Here is a 17,532-nt window from a genome sequence, read left to right on the forward strand (position 1 = left end):
AGTACTTGGTTACCGATTTATTGGAGGCCCACTCTGTTTACATGTATTCTTTTATATGCAACAGCACTAAAATTGAATTCTCCTGCATTTTGTGGCTGTGCTCATTAGAATGAATTCCCAGTTTCTAGAACCCGCATGAATTAATCTGAGTACACAATGACTTATTTCATTTTCTCTACTAGAAATTCTGGGAGATGGCAAAACAAGTGAGTGAATTCATGGCCTGGCGAGAAGTGGAGTGTCCGTTCGACAGAGACCGAAAGATCCTACACTATTTGCTCACGGCCCCGGTGTTCAGTGAGGATGGTATGTGCTGTGAAAGTTGCAAAGGGCTGCCTACATGCTTTCTTTTTACTTGTATGTGTAAAATGGCTTGGGAATGTCAGCCACTGACACGCCACTTGCCCATTGGCTGAGCGGGAAAGTGAATCCTTGCGGACCCACATACCCCAACGTTTGCTGGTTAAGACCTTTTCTGAACCGCCATGTGTTCCATTATTCCGGCCTTCAATGGAGAAGGTTATAAATTATAATTCCATTGCAAACCTTTGCTTTGTGGGCAATGGATTGAAATCTGATGGCTTTCCACGCTTTTTGATTCATTTGTGTGTGATGAAAATCAGTGATTTCAGTAGAACATGGCCGCCCCATGCCCTAATTGAATCTCTTGGTACCGCCCTGGCCACGGCTATTCATTGGTGAAGTCTAACCATTGCTGGTAAATGAGGGCGGGCATCCTTCAGGTGTGCCATCATATCATTTCACCAGGCTAGAGCACGATGGTAGATGTTCAAGAGTATAACCCAATGTGTCACCGTTGCTGAGGCACGGCTCCTATGGTTGACATTGGAACTCAAAGGCAATTCAGTTTTTCCCACCTAGGCCCTCATAATGAGTATGGTGTTAGCGGGAAAAACATACCTCCTAGTGTTAAAATGCCACCTAATTGCGAGTTGAGATTGCTTGGCATGCTTTCGGCTTGGGGTACATAATCCATATCGATATGCATGCCATGCAGTCATTTCCATGCACCCCATGCCTCAAATACCCCTTGCAATCCCAACTCATAATTTGGTGATAATATATAGGAGGTATTTATTTAAAATAGTACACGCTTTTAATGTAGTCACCATACGCATAACACGGCCCTTGGAGCTGGAACGGTCTCTGTAGTCGTGGCCCGTCAGACCCCAAGGAAGATTCTCAGACTTTGCAGGATGTTGTGCTGCTGTAAGGTGTAGTGTGTGTATATACACATATTTCTCCAGCATGGCGTCTGCCATGGATTCACATGCTCATGAATATTCCCCACCATCAGGCCGGGAAGCCTCGGTAAAAGGAAAAACAGTGTCACTTTCACTTACAAACTGTCTACACACAAGTAGGCCGAGGACTGGCGACAGGTGACCAGCTCCCGAAAGAGGGGCACATGCAGTTTGAGACCCCCAGGACTGAGACAGAGGCGTCAGCACCTGCTTCCTCACTGGCTTGCTGCCAGCGCTTCATCTCATTATCTTAAGCCGCATTAGATATCCCAGATGGACAGTTACTCCTCCACCACATCCTCTGTGTTAAAACACTACACCCAGCATAATAGCTCAACAAAGCACTGCACAAATAAAAGCCACATACTCTGTGCAGTTGTCTGAATGTTTGGTGTCGGTGCCTTTTTCATAACAGCAGGGTGCTCTGCGGGTAAATAAATACACTATCAGTACAAAGTTTCATTATAATAAGTGTTGTGAGTATTCATTACAGTTAAAAATGGCAGGCCTGCATTACTACTTTAACTTCTTCTGGATTTAATTTCTGGTGGGTATGTGACGCGTTTTATACTGTGCCAAATCACTGGTTTCAGAGCAGCCAGGCTTATCCGAGAAGAACTCTATTGTGCCCCCTCCCTGGGCTATCCAGGTCCATAGCCCGCAGAGAAGGGGAGTGGGAAGGGGGTAGAGGAAAAGAAAGGGGGTAGAAATAAAACTCGTGCAGGGAGTGAAAAGGTTGCCTGGCAAAAGGGGAAATGCTTGCGAAAGCTGGGGGGCATGAGGATCCATTCCGGGGTGGACTGCCTACGGGAAGCTCTGGAGATTCTCTGGCAGGCCTCTGCACCCTGGGCCCCTTTTCCGTGGTAACCTGTGCTGTTTGCATATGTTCTGATAGGAAAAGGGCTGGGCTTGCTGAAAATGTGTAATATGGGGCCACTTTGAACATTATTTCCAGGGCCTCTTTTGGTTCCAGGTCCACCCCTGGATCCAATGAGCTTGGAAAGTGAAAATGTTGTGTAGAAAGTTGAACGTATTATGGTCACAATAAAGCACATGAGCTCCTCCACCACCAATCCCAATGATATAGGAATTCGTGGAGATCCAAAAGCATCCTCCTACACCAGCAATACATTGTAAACATTTCAAAACATGTTTACGAATGAAGTCTCACTCACGCTATTTTTTAATTGTTAAACAAGATATAATTGTATTCTGTTTTGGTAGGTTTATTGAAACATAGTACAAACATGATGCAAAAACATTCTGACACAAAACAGTACAATTTGCAACAAACATGCACACTAAATATAAATCCAATAAAATAAGCAAAGACCCTATAATGTATGTCACATTAGCAACACAACATGCCTCACTTGTACACAAGCATTCAGCCAAACTATCACATTCAGCACACACACTAAATACAGACATACCATGTGCAAAAGCCAATTTGTTCTGCACAAAGCCTCAATTAGTGCAAAAAAAGAGCAATTAGCGTAAATAAGCAAAGAATCGGCTGTACTTGGATCCAGTCTGGCGCCGTTCTAAGTACAGTGTGCCAAATTATGTTCCATGCTCCACGGCCAAAGGCTACAAGGCTACAGCCAAATCCATTCTCTGTATGTGTTCTTCTCCATGTCTCAGTCTCTCGCATAAGTTGAACCGGCGGCAACGTGCTGGTCTTGGAAGCAAGACTACGCAGAGCTACAGGGGTTCGAGTCCCGGGTCCCTGCTTAGAAACAAAACTCAGGTATTAAGTGTGTTATAAATAAACAATTAAAGAAATAAAAATGCCTGTCTAGAGAAGAGTTCACTGGAAGGTTTAATATAGATACATTAAAAAAGTGTAGTGTCTGGCTTCAAGATGCGTTCAAAAGAAACACCTTGAAGCTTGGAGGCTTTTTGTTGATGGAAAATGCAATTGAAGTCACCAGCAAAACCTACACCAGCATAGTAACACTGGGACGGCCAAGCCAAAATCCTGGGAGCGGCCAAGTGTGAGAAGGCTGGGAGGGCATCCTCTACTCTGGATGCAGTGCAAGCCATGCCACTCTAGTGCCATGAAAGGGCCGTGGCATCCTATTGTACATCTTGCAGCCGGTACCAGTGCAATAGAGCAAAGCACGTCACCGTGGCCGGGAATCATTGCCGCAATGGCGGGCGAGCAGCCTTTGCCAGAGTTATTGCTTGCAAAACGTCTGCACTGTGCCGTTCATTGTGCCCCTTTAGAGGAGTTTTGCTTCTCCTTCCATTGATGCCACACAGAGACCTCTGCACCCACTTCCCAGTTTCACATGTAAGGCCCCTGAGGGAAAGTCTGGGACTGCCCTCTATCAGAGCTCCCACAGCAGGAGAAGCGGGTGAAACAGGGAAAGCAGATTTGGGGCTGGTGGGGTCGGTGGGGGGAAGGTATGGGATGATGAGATACAGGGGGAGAAGGTTTCCAGGTTTCTCGTAGGGGGCCTTGTCGGGTTTGTGGTGAAGAGCTGCAAAGCACTAACCCTTTCCACAGGGACTAGGCTGGCAAAGGAAGCAAAAAGCAAGGATCATGAGGGGTTAAGAGGTAGGAAACATGCCACACAGAGCTATAAGTGGGGTAAGAAATCTAGGGAGGGCTCTCATTCAGGGTCAAACATAGAAATCTGTAACATATGTCTATGTTTGTAAAGAATGGCTTGAAAAGTACACAATCCATAGTAAGGTGGGCACACAAATATATAACATTTATATAGGTGTGTGGATACCTTATGGTGTGTGTACTTTTCAAGCCATCTTTTTTAAAACATTTCTGTGTTTATAAAAGATGGCTTGAAAAGTACACAATTCAATCCATCTTTAATAAAGCTTAGACGACGGACAAAGCCTGAGGCGTCTTAGTCCGTCGGCAAAGCTTTAGAAAAGATGGCTTGACTTGTGTACTTTTCAAGCCATCTTTTATAAACCTCTAAATATATTTTGGAATCCCCAGGTTCACTGAGGGTTAAAGACGCCTCAGTGACCTGAGAAACAAAGGCAAAGTAACTTCCTCTGGTGACCCCTTGCTTGAGGGGGCACCAGAGGAATTTACAGTGACTGACAGAAGTGCCAGCCAGTGACAGCAACTGATAATGTGTCCCGCCAACGTTATGGTGGTACCGGGGGGGCCCAGGCAGGGCCCCAGCTCAGCCCCAATTTTTGGAGAATGCCGGGGCCCAACCCCACTTAAAGCTCTGATGCCACACAAATTTGAGCAAGAGGTCTAAACGCAGACCTCCTGCAGGGACTCCCATACTTGGTGTTTGGGGCTGGCATGCTTTTTATTCTGTGCATTGATAGGGTAATGAAGGAGATCAGCATATTGCAAGTCACACAGGAGGGGGCGTGGCCCTATGAGTGCACCTAGTGAGTGGCTTCAAGATAACATAAAATGGAGGGCCGAGGCGACTTATCCCCCCACACAGTGCATTTTCAGGTACTTTTCCCTTTTACTCGCCCCTGAGACAGGGCTGCCTGCATAGTCCTGCCTTTGGGCGTTGGGGGGGGGGGGGGCGGCTAAAAGCGCGGTTCTTTTCCGTGCTCGGCACGTAAGCCTTTGTGGGCCTGATTTATAAAGCATTTTACAATGGCGCCATCCCACTGAAGCCCGCTTTCTAAATGAGGCCGTCTGTGTTTGATGTTTGGTGGTACTTAGCCTCCCTGCTCCCAGCTTCTCATGTTATTGCATTGTGTATCCCCTTTACCCGGGGCCATGTTTCCATCTTCTGCGCTCTGTTGCTCGTGTGTCACGTGTCGTTACACGCTCAGCTGCCGCACGCTTATATAATTGCGCATAACCTACATAGAGGCGGGGCGGGCGGGGGAGAGGGGCACAGTCCGCAGCGTCGCTAACACCCATCTCTGGTCTCCCCGTTGCAGCGCTGTACCTGGCATCCTACGAGAGCGAAGGCCCTGAAAACCACACCGAGAAGGACAGATGGAAGAGTCTGAGGTGCGTGTCAAAGGTCATTCCAAGTCATCAGTCAGTGTGCGGCCTCGGTTTGTGGTGAGAACTTAGGCAGAATGATTGCTGCGCCTCTGAACATATGCTGTGGAGACTGAATAGGGCCTGGGCCGGGCCTGGGGGGAAAGACTTTCTACACCTCCCCCGGGATTGCGTTTAGGGCCCAATTGTAGTTCATTAACTTTTCCTATTTACTGTCAAAAGTGCGCTTCATCCATTATAAACAACCCCCATGTTAGATTTCGTGGATTCGCATTACAATGTTTGGATGTTAACCCCTGCAATGTTTACGTGGAATATTTAGGACACCCTGGGCTAATTTACAGAGCCGTTTTTAAGAGGGAAATCCCCTAGAAAATGCTTTTTAAATCCGGCCGTATGTTTATTTTTTAAATATTCGCATAAACAAGGCAAACTGTACAGTTCATCTCTGCATACTAAACGGCTTCAAGGTGCTTTCTCACTGAAAGCGCAGATGACGATGGCTTTCACGCGAGGTAGGCCTTTTGGTGGTGCCGCTTCAGGTCTTCAGAGTAACCGATCTAAAAATGTGGAAATCGCTAAAACCCACCTCCCGTCTACAAGGAAGCATGCACGCCGCTCTCTGTTCTTTCGAGATACCCCAACCTCCAGTCCTGCCATGTTCAAAATGTTGGAGCAGCCCACCTACTGCAGGCCATCACACAGAGCCTCGCTGTCACCATGAGAGTGGGGAATTTTGGGGGTTTGGGTGTCACCTGATGACTCCCTTCTGCAGACATAAGCATGAAATGACCTAAATGTCATGACCCTTGTGTAGCATACAGAGTGTAGTTGGCAACCAGTAAGCAATCTATATTCAACAGCATTTAAAAACAAACCAGACATACACAAATGAGAAATGCCACTTAACCTAGCTGGTAGGGCAATGGCTTTTTCTGTAACGTTCAAAAAGTATATGGTGTGAAATGTGTGCAGCGCATCTTCTCCAACGGACCAACCAATGGCATTGTGCCTAGCATCAGCCGCCTCCCGTCAGCCATCCAACCAACGGGCCAACCAATGGCATTGTGCCTAGCACCAGCCGCCTCCCGTCACCCATCCAACCAACAGACCAACCAATGGCATTGTGCCTAGCATCAGCCGCCTCCCGTCACCCATCCAACCAACAGACCAACCAATGGCATTGTGCCTAGCATCAGCCGCCTCCCGTCACCCATCCAACCAACAGACCAACCAATGGCATTGTGCCTAGCATCAGCCGCCTCCCGTCACCCATCCAACCAACGGGCCAACCAATGGCATGATGCCTAAGCATCAGCCGCTTCCCGTCACCCATCCAACCAACGGGCCAACCAATGGCATGATGCCTAAGCATCAGCCGCCTCCCGTCAGCCATCCGATGAACGGGCCAACCAATGGCATGATGCCTAGCATCAGCCGCCTTCCATCAGCCATCCAACCAAAGGGCCAACCAATGGCATGATGCCTTAACATCACCCGCCTGCCGCCAGCCATCCGATCTATGCCACTTGACGGCTTGCGCGATACACAGAAGTCATGATGGTCCTCCACGGAAACAAGAGGTCTTCAAATTCAAGGGAACCAAGTGGGAGCTCAAAGTGGAAGAGTCTTCCGTCAAATCTAGAGGGAAAAGTAGACGATTTCCCAGTAGACGATACCCTCAACAAAAAGCGTTCACCACATAGTCTTTTTTCAATGAATGTTAGAAATGACACTGACATGGTCAGGAATTATCTGCCCTTGGGTTTACTGGCTGCTTAAGGAAACATAGGGCCAAGCACCTTTGAACACATTAAACGTCTTGTTGTCCCCGCTTTCACAATATAGTATGTCCAATCCCCAGCCGAAGGTGCCTATGGAAGAGTCTTCTTGCCTTAAGAGTAGGAGTCGTGTAGAGCTCAGTTGACCGAAAAATGATGGCATAATGGGGACCTGAAAGTCCTGTGCTGGGCACTGGAATGGGCGCCCAATGCAATCCCAGCAGCCTGCGAATGCCCTATGAATGCAAAGGGGTTTATGGTAGAGATTCAATGCCTGGGGCCCACTGGCTCTTGGGTCACTCCTGTGCTACCGGTGTTAATAGAAAGGTTGCATGGATGCTGTATATTGTACATAGAATGAGGCGTAATGGCGGAATCTGATGAGACTAATGGAGTCCGGTTTAGAAGATGAAGCTCAGAAGTCGCCAATGTAGCCAACACACAGTGCCGTTTCTTTTCCTTGCAATCATAAAGAATTGGGGCTTTTGGAACACTTTCTAATTTGTCACCCTAATCTGATTATCGTGTATTGGGGCTCAGACACGATGCATGGCCGATTAACCTGCTGTTCTTATTTGCCCCAATAAATAAAATACAGAAAAAAATAAGGACCATATCAATGAATGTAATCATTTTATGGGAGAGTCTTTTGTGTGTGTTGTATCGTGCTTGTTATGTATGTATGAGCTGAGAGAATGTTGATGTGCTGCAGTGGAATGCTTGGGTGTGAGTGTCTGTCAAGGTTCCAGCCCGAGTTATTTGGGACAAGTCAGCGTGGGTGATGGGACTCAGTGGTTCGCTCTGTACCATCTTAAAGAGACTTACAATAAAGCTTAACTTGAGGAACCTACAAGAGTGTCTAAGACGCGGCTTTATTACACTTACTTAATGCATCACACCTGGTGTGCTGCTTGTAAACCTCTCCCTGCTCCACTGACACATATATGTCTGTGATCGCCATCAGAGAGAAGGTTATTAATGAAATTTGATGCAATGTGTTGTTGTTTCCATGAAACTAAAAAACTCTTTTGTGTCGTCCCCCCTTCCAGGTCAACGCTCTTAGGCAAAGTGTAATGTGTGGGAGGCGCGCTGTGCCACGCAGAGTAGCAAGCAGCACGTTGCACTAAGTGGAGTTTGGATGGTGGATACATTGCAGGCGACAGGAGTGCGCCATCAAAGTGGCGGAGCATGCCAGGTTGACCAATCCGAGAGCTTCTGAGCAAGGACAGATTACAGGATGCTGCAGCGATTTGTCAGGGTATCGGATTGTCGACCGTTAGGACACCACCCCTTCCAAGCATTGGATGGATCATTGGGGCCATTTCACGGACACCCGCCCGTCCGCACGGAGTATTTCTGACCTCGTTCCCAAGTGAACCTTTGGTACTAGATTCCAGATCTGTTGTCTGTGCAACACCCCCACACTCCCCTTGCTTTATATACATATCTTTTTCACAAACACAAACTAAACGTGAAGCGTCGTCTACATACATGAACTGTGAATCTCGGTCGCTGGTGGCGCAGCCGAGGAATGCCGGACGATGTGAACAAAAAACACCACGCAGGCGGTTGGGGTTTTTGAAGTGGTTTGTTCCAGTGGCTATGTGCTTGGAGACTGCTGCAGGCTGGCAGGCTTCCAGACTATGAGTGTTATAATAACAAGGATATCTAATATAATGACAGTAAACACAGAGAGGGTGAAGCGGAACTATTTAATTTGATCCGTTCTGTCTGTTCTGAACTGTTTACAAAATGGGACTATTTTATTTTGTAGCCTTCTTAACATTGCCAAAGTTCTTTTTTTGTACGTTCCTCGAGTCTCCATGGTGTGCTTAACCCTTTGTGTGCTCTTGTCTTGCCATGCACAATGAGCCCTTTGTTTAAAGAAGATAACAGCACAGACAAGGGGGCTGTGTCTTCGGTGCCCAGCAAGTGATGTCACGCGGAAGGTGCCGGAGCATTGTGTGTGTTGCAAGCAGCACCCCTGATGATGTTGGCTCCATCTGTGAGCAAACTCGGCTCATTGTGTTCTGTTCATAAAAAGTAACATTTGTTTTTGCTGTGCAGTGGAAGTTTTCTCTGCAAATCCTCGAATTGGAGCTAGTTTTGAACGCCTCGTTTCTGAACAAAGAAAGCCATCAGTCCCCTCTGAAGGGCACACGTGTGAAGCCACTGCGTGCACAAAGAGCAGTCCCACATTGCAGGAGTGATTGGCATACTCATGCAGTGCTCTCTAACCATGTTTGGGGAATTATAGCTCTTTAGTTTGAAAAATGAGAGTTTGAAACACCAAAGTTAGAAATCGCAAAAAATGTAAGGCCAAACATAAACTTGGATATACTTTGCATTGCTATGCACTCGCATTTTGGAACTTAAGTATCAAAATAATTCTTTTCTTGATGCAATTTGGCAGTTTGCTGTGGAAATAGTGCTTTTCTTTTTCTGGCATTTTGTTATTCTTTCCTGCCCCACCCTCTTTCTAATCCTCCAACTCCTCGAATAGATGTTTCTCAGCCTGTGGTCATGTAGTTTTCATTTTTGGAATTGGGGTGGGGAGAGGGACACCCACGTGACTTCCTTCTTAGCCTGAAGAATGCACATCCTCCTTTCCCTGCAGTGATGTCCACGTCGGCCATTTTGTCTTTTAATATTAAAATGAGTTGGTGCCCCTCTATACCCACGCTGCCACCACAACATGGCCGCTTCCCCTTGATTACTTGTACTAGTTGCGGCATATTTTTCCAAATTGAATTTCCCTTTTGTTTTTCAAACTTTTGTCTTTTTGAACATTCATTTTCAAATTTGAGTCTTTTAAACTTTTATTGTCTAATTTAACAGCAGATACTATTTGAGCGCTACTATAAGAAACTTCACTGAAGTGGGATTGTGGCTAGAGGATGAACCCGCTATAGCTGGGCTTCCATCACTTCCTTTCCACAGGAGAGATATTCAAGCCCCTTTAAGTACTATACAGTTCTAGAAACTAGCAGGAAACTTAGTTGAATCTCAGTCGCTTATATATTGCGGGATGCAGGTATAACTGGTTCAGAAAGCACTAATCACGCAAACCATCTTTATTATAAAAAAATATAATGCTATTGGCTACAATTAATTTTATTTTAATTATTTCAATTAAAAAACTGTACACAAATGAACCGAAATAATCTAAAGTGAATACAAACCAAGGGACTCAATAGGAGCCCCTCTGGAATAAGAGACCTTCCCACATTATCTCACTTTAAACAGTCACAAAGAAAATAAGAAGAGACACATTTGATAAAAATACAAGGATAGGACCAATGAGTTTGTCAAACAAGCGGTGTTGGCTGCCTGAAGAAAAGACCCATGCGATCTTGAAAGCTAGCAGACAAAAAATATGGAGCCAGCCCAACAAAGGCATGATCCGCTTAAAAAAAATAACATCAACAAGCATTTAAAAACAGAGTGTACGACTTCTGAAGTTGTCCACTAGAGGGCTGCAGTGTGCCATGCTCCTCGCACAGACTGTTGGGCTGCGGGGAAGCCAGCGCAGCCGGACTTTCACACAGCGGACCTGTGATGGCGTGTGGCAGTGAGCACACATCTAAATACACGTGCAAGATGATGAGGAGCAGATGGTCAGCTCTTGCAGATCGGACTGTGAATTGAATCCACCCTCCCTGCGGAGTCACCCTACTGGCTTCTGTTATCCCTCCGGCGCGGGCGCCACTGACGCAGAGATTAGACTCCCGCAGCAGCCACTTCGGTTCTTCCCACGCTCTTTCTCTGTCTTGTAGAGATGGAAGCGCCAGGCAAAAGCCATCCAAGTACTGCGCAAGCATGACTTAGTGCAGGCCAAGCGATCTTCTAAATGTGCCCCAGAAGCTGACCCACCTCGCTAGACCGTCTCTGCCGCTGGCAAGCGGAGAGCATGCCCTCGCTGCTTTCATTGGCATTTAAGGTACGGATGCCATCCCCAGGAGATGCTGCAGGGACATGCTGACAGAAGTCTGTTTTCTATCCCTGGGTGGGCATCAGTGGGGTCTAGGAGATTTTTTTTTCTCATTAGGCGAGACGTCATAAATATAACGCGCTTAATTTTAGTCATCAACTGAAGGACATTACTCAACAGTATGCATGGTCAGAGTGCATTAAAAGACCGTTTTACTTTGGAAAACAGACACATCATTGCGAACTCAAAGAACACGGCCGCCGATTTCCCACTCAGGCCTGGTGATTCATGCATGCTTTTACTGCCCTCTAGTGGCGCCACTAGGATCTGCTTGACTGAAATGGTCTCGTGTGCTCGCTCACGTTACAGAAAAGTTTTTTTTTCTTGCGTTTATTTAAACTCACCGAAATATTGGTGACGTTTGGTAAGACACCTCACTTATGATATGAACACGAAGAATTAACACTGTCTTACACTATCACTGTTAATCACGTGGACTGGCGTTGCCATTTGCCAGGGTTATTTGTTACCCTCCGTTTGATGCAAACGTTAATCAGAGCTGTCGTTTGAACCAAGGCAAGCGTTTCATTTCGGGGTGCCACAGTAGAAGCCAGTGGAAGCAGCCAGCGCACACCCCGGCCCCAGCAGGAGTTCCACAGAATGAATTACTGGGCCAGGCGTGCTGGGGGGCTGCAAACCCCTGTGCAGGCAGTCAGGTAAAAGAAAAGAGTTTAAAAATTGCTTATTTCCTATAATTGAACATAATGTGTTCAAATGACTTTATAATTATGCCTCCCAGGAATAATTTGACTTGAAAAATATTTTCCACAAAAGCACACTACCATCACTAAATAATGGGGGATTTCAAAACACAGATTGGAATTGGGGCAAGGCCGGGCCCAAGTCGAGGCAACACGCGGGTGGACGGGGGCTACCCCCTTTTTTGAGTGGGCGGATGCTGTCCCTCCAGGGTGGTTTAAAGGAATTTCAAAAAAGAATAATTTGCTGCACCCACTTCAAGTCAAACAGGGCCTGGTTGGAATTCGAACCGTGGTCGGGTGCATGTGGCGACAGTCACTTAACCACAAGATCACACGCATCTCTGATTGCTAAATTGTGAAATGTCTCATACTGCCATTCTGCTAATCAGGACATGTTTTGTTACAGATTTTTTAATATAAAAGCTGCACACCTTTTAAACTTACCCAGGAATTTTAGCTGAACATCTGTTTTCTTGGGAAATGCTTACTTGTCCTCTGCACTGGCTTCAATTGGGAAAGACACATTGGGTGACATTTGCATATTTCTCCCCAGGATATGTTTGCTTCCTGTGACGTAACTTCCCATTGCGTAAGCCAGAGTCCTCCTCCACCCCCCCCCCCCCACCTTGAGCGCTGGGGAAAGCGATCTACCCTAAAAGCAAATAACAAAAAAAACATTAAACAGCTTCCCTCAAAGAAATACTCATAGAATGTGACAGAAATGGAAAAGGAGCCAACATTGAAAGTAAACGCAAAAGTATTTGTTAAAAAAAAAGTTTGGAAAAGGAATGCATAAAATTAAAAAAACGAAATTGTTCAGAAAAAAAAATAAGATTGAATTGAGAAATATATATTTTTAATAAATGATCACACAGATTGGAGGTGTTCTCTATCATTCACTAAGGCAGGACAGCACATCAAGCTTGCTTACCATTGCTTTTTTAAACTGAGAAGGTGATATCCTGGTTCCATGTGATAATATCCCCGCACAAATGTCACCATACAAGAACGGCGCCGTTGTTTTTTGGCGATATTACCATATGGAACCTGCGGGGGACACCCCTGCAACCCCTGCCCCCATTTACCCCACATATTATCCCCATAAATGTCGCCTATGCTGTTTCCCAGCGACTATATGTACGGCGACATCATGTATGGGGATATTACCTGATACCAATATCCTACCAGCCTAAACCGCGCGGCTGCAGAGGGCCCTCACAGTACAGAGAGAGGTGATGTCCCCATCCTACCAGCCTAAACCGCGCGGCTGCGGAGGGCCCTCACAGTACAGAGAGAGGTGATGTCCCCATCCTACCAGCCTAAACCGCGCGGCTGCGGAGGGCCCTCACAGTACAGAGAGAGGTGATGTCCCCATCCTATCACTAGGTCACTGTGTTTTGTTCTTGTTTCTTGAAAAGTGTGTTGCGGCAGGACTGTTAGGTGCTTGAAGTGAAGCAGGGGCCCTTTGACCTTGCGGCACCGTCCCATTTTATTCCAGAGAGTGGACGCTAAGCTGTGCTGAAAGAGGTAGCGGCGCGTGTGAGAGAAGTATTATTTATCCTCCCGCCCCTCCCCCATGCAGCCTGGAATATGCAGAGTGTAATGTGCAGAGAGTGCAATATATTTTGATATTCAAATCGACCAAGAAATGCATTTGGAATTTATGTTTGTAGAATGAAGGCTTTGTAAATAGCAGTAAGAACCGTGAGTAAGTGTCGATGCGGAGCAAACCTTTTGTGTCTGTTTTTCCCGTTGCTGCTCACCTTGTGTTGGAGATCGAAGAGGTGTGGGCGCTCGGCGCAGCCATGATGCGTGGGCTTTTGCATCGCTGTGTTTCAGCCCCACTTACGGCCCGATTCATGGAATATTTGCCCGGTTCAAAGTGAATCTGCACTGCTGAAAAGCGACTTTGCACTGCCGACACAAACTCTGATTCATGGAACTGTGAAAAGTGTATTTTTGCCGAGCAAAGTCCGGGCATAGTCATTTTTGCAGTACAAAATGTCTTTGCCCGGACTTTGCCCGTTACATGAATCAGGGATTGTGTCGGCAGTGCAAAGTCACTTTTCAGTAGTGCAAAGCCACGATGAACCGGGCAAATATTCCATGAATCAGGCCCTTAGGGATAAACTGCCTGATTTACGAGGTGTTTTTCCTTGGGATTGCGCCATTGTAAAACGCTTTTCTAAATCGGGACCAGGCCCCCGGAATGCCTCCGTGGAACTCCAGGGCTGTGCAAATGAAGAGGCATGTTTTCTGCAAAGGTTACAATAAACATGTATCAGAGCATATGGTAAAGATGAACAGGAAACAAGGACACTGATGATTTTCCTATTTGCTGTTCAGGTTTCAATCATGTTGCTAAACTGGTGCGACCATCTGCCCATCTCACCTACCCTCTGAGATTCCCTTTTCCTCCCTCCTTCAATTGTGTTTGAAGTCTTTTCACTTTTTCAACTTCTGCCCCTTTTTCTATCCCTTCTGCTACTTTTATTTATTTTTAATCTTGTGATTTGTTACTGTGCGCAGGATTGACACTTTGTAGCTTGGTGTCTACCTGTCTCTACTGATGACATGTTTAATAAAAATGTATTTAAAACAAATGTCCAGTTATTTCAAGGGTAAACCATAAACATTGATTTGTTTTAATGTCTGACTTGTATACGCGGCTTCTTGCTACGTTTCGCCATATTAGGTGTTACTAGCGCTCTATTCACTGGGACGCCATTTGCTGCCCTCAGAAGGGCGAAGGGCCTGTCAGGATTTGCACCACTGACGGGAGATTGTACCAAGATGGCCAAGGCAGGGGCGTAAGTCGTCGGGGTAACTTTCCACCATTCGAATGTTCCTCTGTGCTTTTGGAGAATAGCGCATTATAAATCTAATAAAAGGAATTGAAATGAAGCACATTCGTTGGATCGTGTAAAGGGAGCGTCTCCAACGTCACCGGTTTATTTTCCTCCTACTCTTTTACTATCTGAAACCCAGCGCTGGTCAATGGGCCGACACTCGCCGGATCCGAGATCCACCTTCAGATCTCTAGCTGGAGCTTGGGATCCAGCTTGCCTCTGCCCATGCCCTTCCAAACAACCGTCTCCAGTCTGCTCGCACGCGATCTAATCTGCTATATGCCAACGCACTGTGCACACAGAGCAGATTACATTGTCGAGCCCCAGTGATCATTGCCTTTCCCAAATAGATTCTGGTATTTGTAGTCTTGAGACGATGGCATTAAAATTACACAAACCATAGTAATGTACTCACGTGCATAATCTTACTATGGTTTGTGTACTTTTCGAGCCATGAAAGAAAATATGCAATATGGAAATGGCTAGCCCAAGCCCTGAATGGAGCAAAGAAGAGCTAATGGCTAGATGAAAGAACCAACTTGGTGATAACCTCTTGGAATACGAGAGGCTTCTCACATTTGGTGAACCAAATTCCAGAAATTATGACAAAGGCAGATCTTATCGTATTGCAGGAAACGTGGATAACGGAGATACCATGCATTGAGGGGTTCGAAATGGCGTTTAACCCAGCCATTAAAAAAACAAAAGGCCGCCCTATGACAGGTCAACTCACGTTAGTCAACAGGAAATGTGGGCTGCGAATTAAGTCATCAAAAAACATATCACCCTATATACAATGGAGTTACATTGTATCTGAGTTCCAATCATCAGGGCTCCACGAAGCCTTTCATCTTATCAATGTGTATTGGAATTCAACAACAAAATTCCATCAAAAATTTGAAGATGATCTAATAGATGTAATTGATAATATCCTAACAGAAGATCCAAAAGCAAGAATGATAATGTGTGGAGACTTCAATATGAAACTGATTGAGATCTTGCAGTCGACGGTGGTACAAAAATGCAGAGAGAGGATAAAATGTGACCGCTGGCTAGAAGAAACAGCTCAGAGAAACCTCATAATGATGAATGGAGTAACTGGTGGTGATATACCGGCGCAATCGACTTGGGAAAGAGGTACCCAAAGATCTATTCTAGACTACATCTTTATATCGGAGAATCTTCTGGCAGAAATGATCTCATTGAATGTACACACAACGGAACAAAGTGACCATCATATTGTAGCAGTTGAATGGAACAAAAGTAAATTAGAGAAAAGGGAACAATGGAGACACGAAATATCGGTAGTCCCAGGCCGAAATAGATTGCGGATGGGAAAGAAGGACATTGTGTCAGTAACCAATCAGCTACAACAATACCAAGAGCTGAGCTCATCCGTTTCAATCAAATACCAACAGTTCCTTGAGGTTTACAAAACGAAAAAGTGGCCCTCCTTGAACAGACCGGGATTTCAAAAACATCAATATGATCCCGAGGTGACTAAAAGAAAAAGAGAATTAAGGAGGGCAATAAGGATAATCCTGTCATCAAAAACCAGTGATGAAAAAAGTCAAATAAAAAGGATAAAAAACCGATATAACAACTGGTGTGAACAACATAGATCGAGATTGGAACAAAGAGATGCTGAGGTGATCCTGAAAGCTCTAAATCAAAAGAATTCGAGAGGCTTTTGGGCCATACTAAATGATACACAGAGCACTGAAAAAGCACTATTGACAAGCGCAGTACAAGAAAAAGAGTGGGGAAAGCACTACACTGAGCTATTCAAAAAAAGGAAAAAGGGAAGTCTGACAAAGATGGACACAAGCCAACCCTGGACATTAGAAATAGCGAGAGACGACATTAGAACAATTATCCGAAAAAGTAATGCGTCACGCTCAACAGGCCCAGATGGCTTGTCAAATGCAGACTTAAAAGGAAATGTAGATGAATGGACAGAGTGCTGCTATACCCTGTTCACTGCGATAACAAAAGAAGGCAGAATCCCAACAAATTGGAAACAGGGGATCATAGTGCCGATCTTTAAGAAAGGCATTCAATCCGATCCGGCGAATTACAGGCCAATAGCACTACTCGATGTACTAGGAAAAGTGTTTGCATCGTTATTATTACAACACCTAAGTGCGTGGATTCGGCAACAAGAAATCTTTGACAAACGCCAGTTGGGATTTGTCAAGGGAGTCAGCTGTAGTGTTAACTTACTTATGTTAAATCTCCTGAAAATCGACGCGATAAGAACTGGCCAAAAGATATATCTGGCATTTATCGATATGGCAAATGCCTTCGATGGAGTCGATAGAAAAAGCCTATGGTCGAAACTAGAAAAAAAAGGGTGCAATATATGTCTGCTCCAGGCGATAAAAGATCTTTACTCTGAAACTTCGATCCAAGTGAGGTTAGATAAAGAAGGAAATCTAACAAGACCGATACCGACCGAGAGGGGTGTCAAACAAGGATGCCCACTAGGAGCTACACTTTTCAATTTTTAAATTGCTGATGTAGGACCCGCACTAGCATCGGTGGTGTCGTTTCCACCATCTATAAATGGAGTTGAGATAAATCATATTCTATATGCAGATGACATGGTAAATTTGGACCGCACCCCCATTGATTTACAACGAAAACTAACGGCTCTCAGAACATTTACTGAAGACCTGGGGCTAGAGATCAATGCTGCGAAATCCGAAATTCTGGTTTTGGAAAACTTAAGAGGATGGAAATCCAAAAATCAGAAGTTATCATGGTATGTAGGACCAAAAAAGATACATAAGGTACCCTATACGAGATATCTAGGAACCATCATTAATTCCAGCATAAACGATGAGCCAATGTTGAGAAAGCTATTACATAGTTGCAAACAGCTCACAACGCAAGGTAACATCATACAGAAAAAATACGGGAAATTTACGTACGATCCCGTAAGAAGATTCTATCAAGGAAAAGTGACCCCAATCCTCACGTAT

The 17,532-nt window shown here is 45.4% G+C and overlaps 1 protein-coding gene across 2 annotated transcripts in view; it reads left to right on the forward strand.

The window, feature by feature from the left end:
- Positions 1-9,527, forward strand: part of RASGEF1B (RasGEF domain family member 1B) — a 105,424-nt gene extending 95,897 nt beyond the window's left edge. Inside the window, exons 12-14 of one of the 2 annotated variants that reach the window (XM_069626157.1) lie at positions 183-306; positions 5,160-5,232; positions 8,057-9,527. In XM_069626157.1, the coding sequence (XP_069482258.1) occupies positions 183-306; positions 5,160-5,232; positions 8,057-8,081 (222 nt within the window). In that variant the 3' untranslated portion in view covers positions 8,082-9,527. Of the gene's footprint in view, positions 1-182; positions 307-5,159; positions 5,287-8,056 lie in introns of both variants that reach the window. The other variant, XM_069626156.1, reaches the window with a different exon arrangement.
- Positions 9,528-17,532: the final 8,005 nt, after the last annotated feature.

This window comes from Ambystoma mexicanum, chromosome 6p (genome assembly GCF_040938575.1).
Source record: "Ambystoma mexicanum isolate Mex_15411 chromosome 6p, UKY_AmexF1_1, whole genome shotgun sequence".
NCBI classification, from domain to species: domain Eukaryota; kingdom Metazoa; phylum Chordata; class Amphibia; order Caudata; family Ambystomatidae; genus Ambystoma; species Ambystoma mexicanum.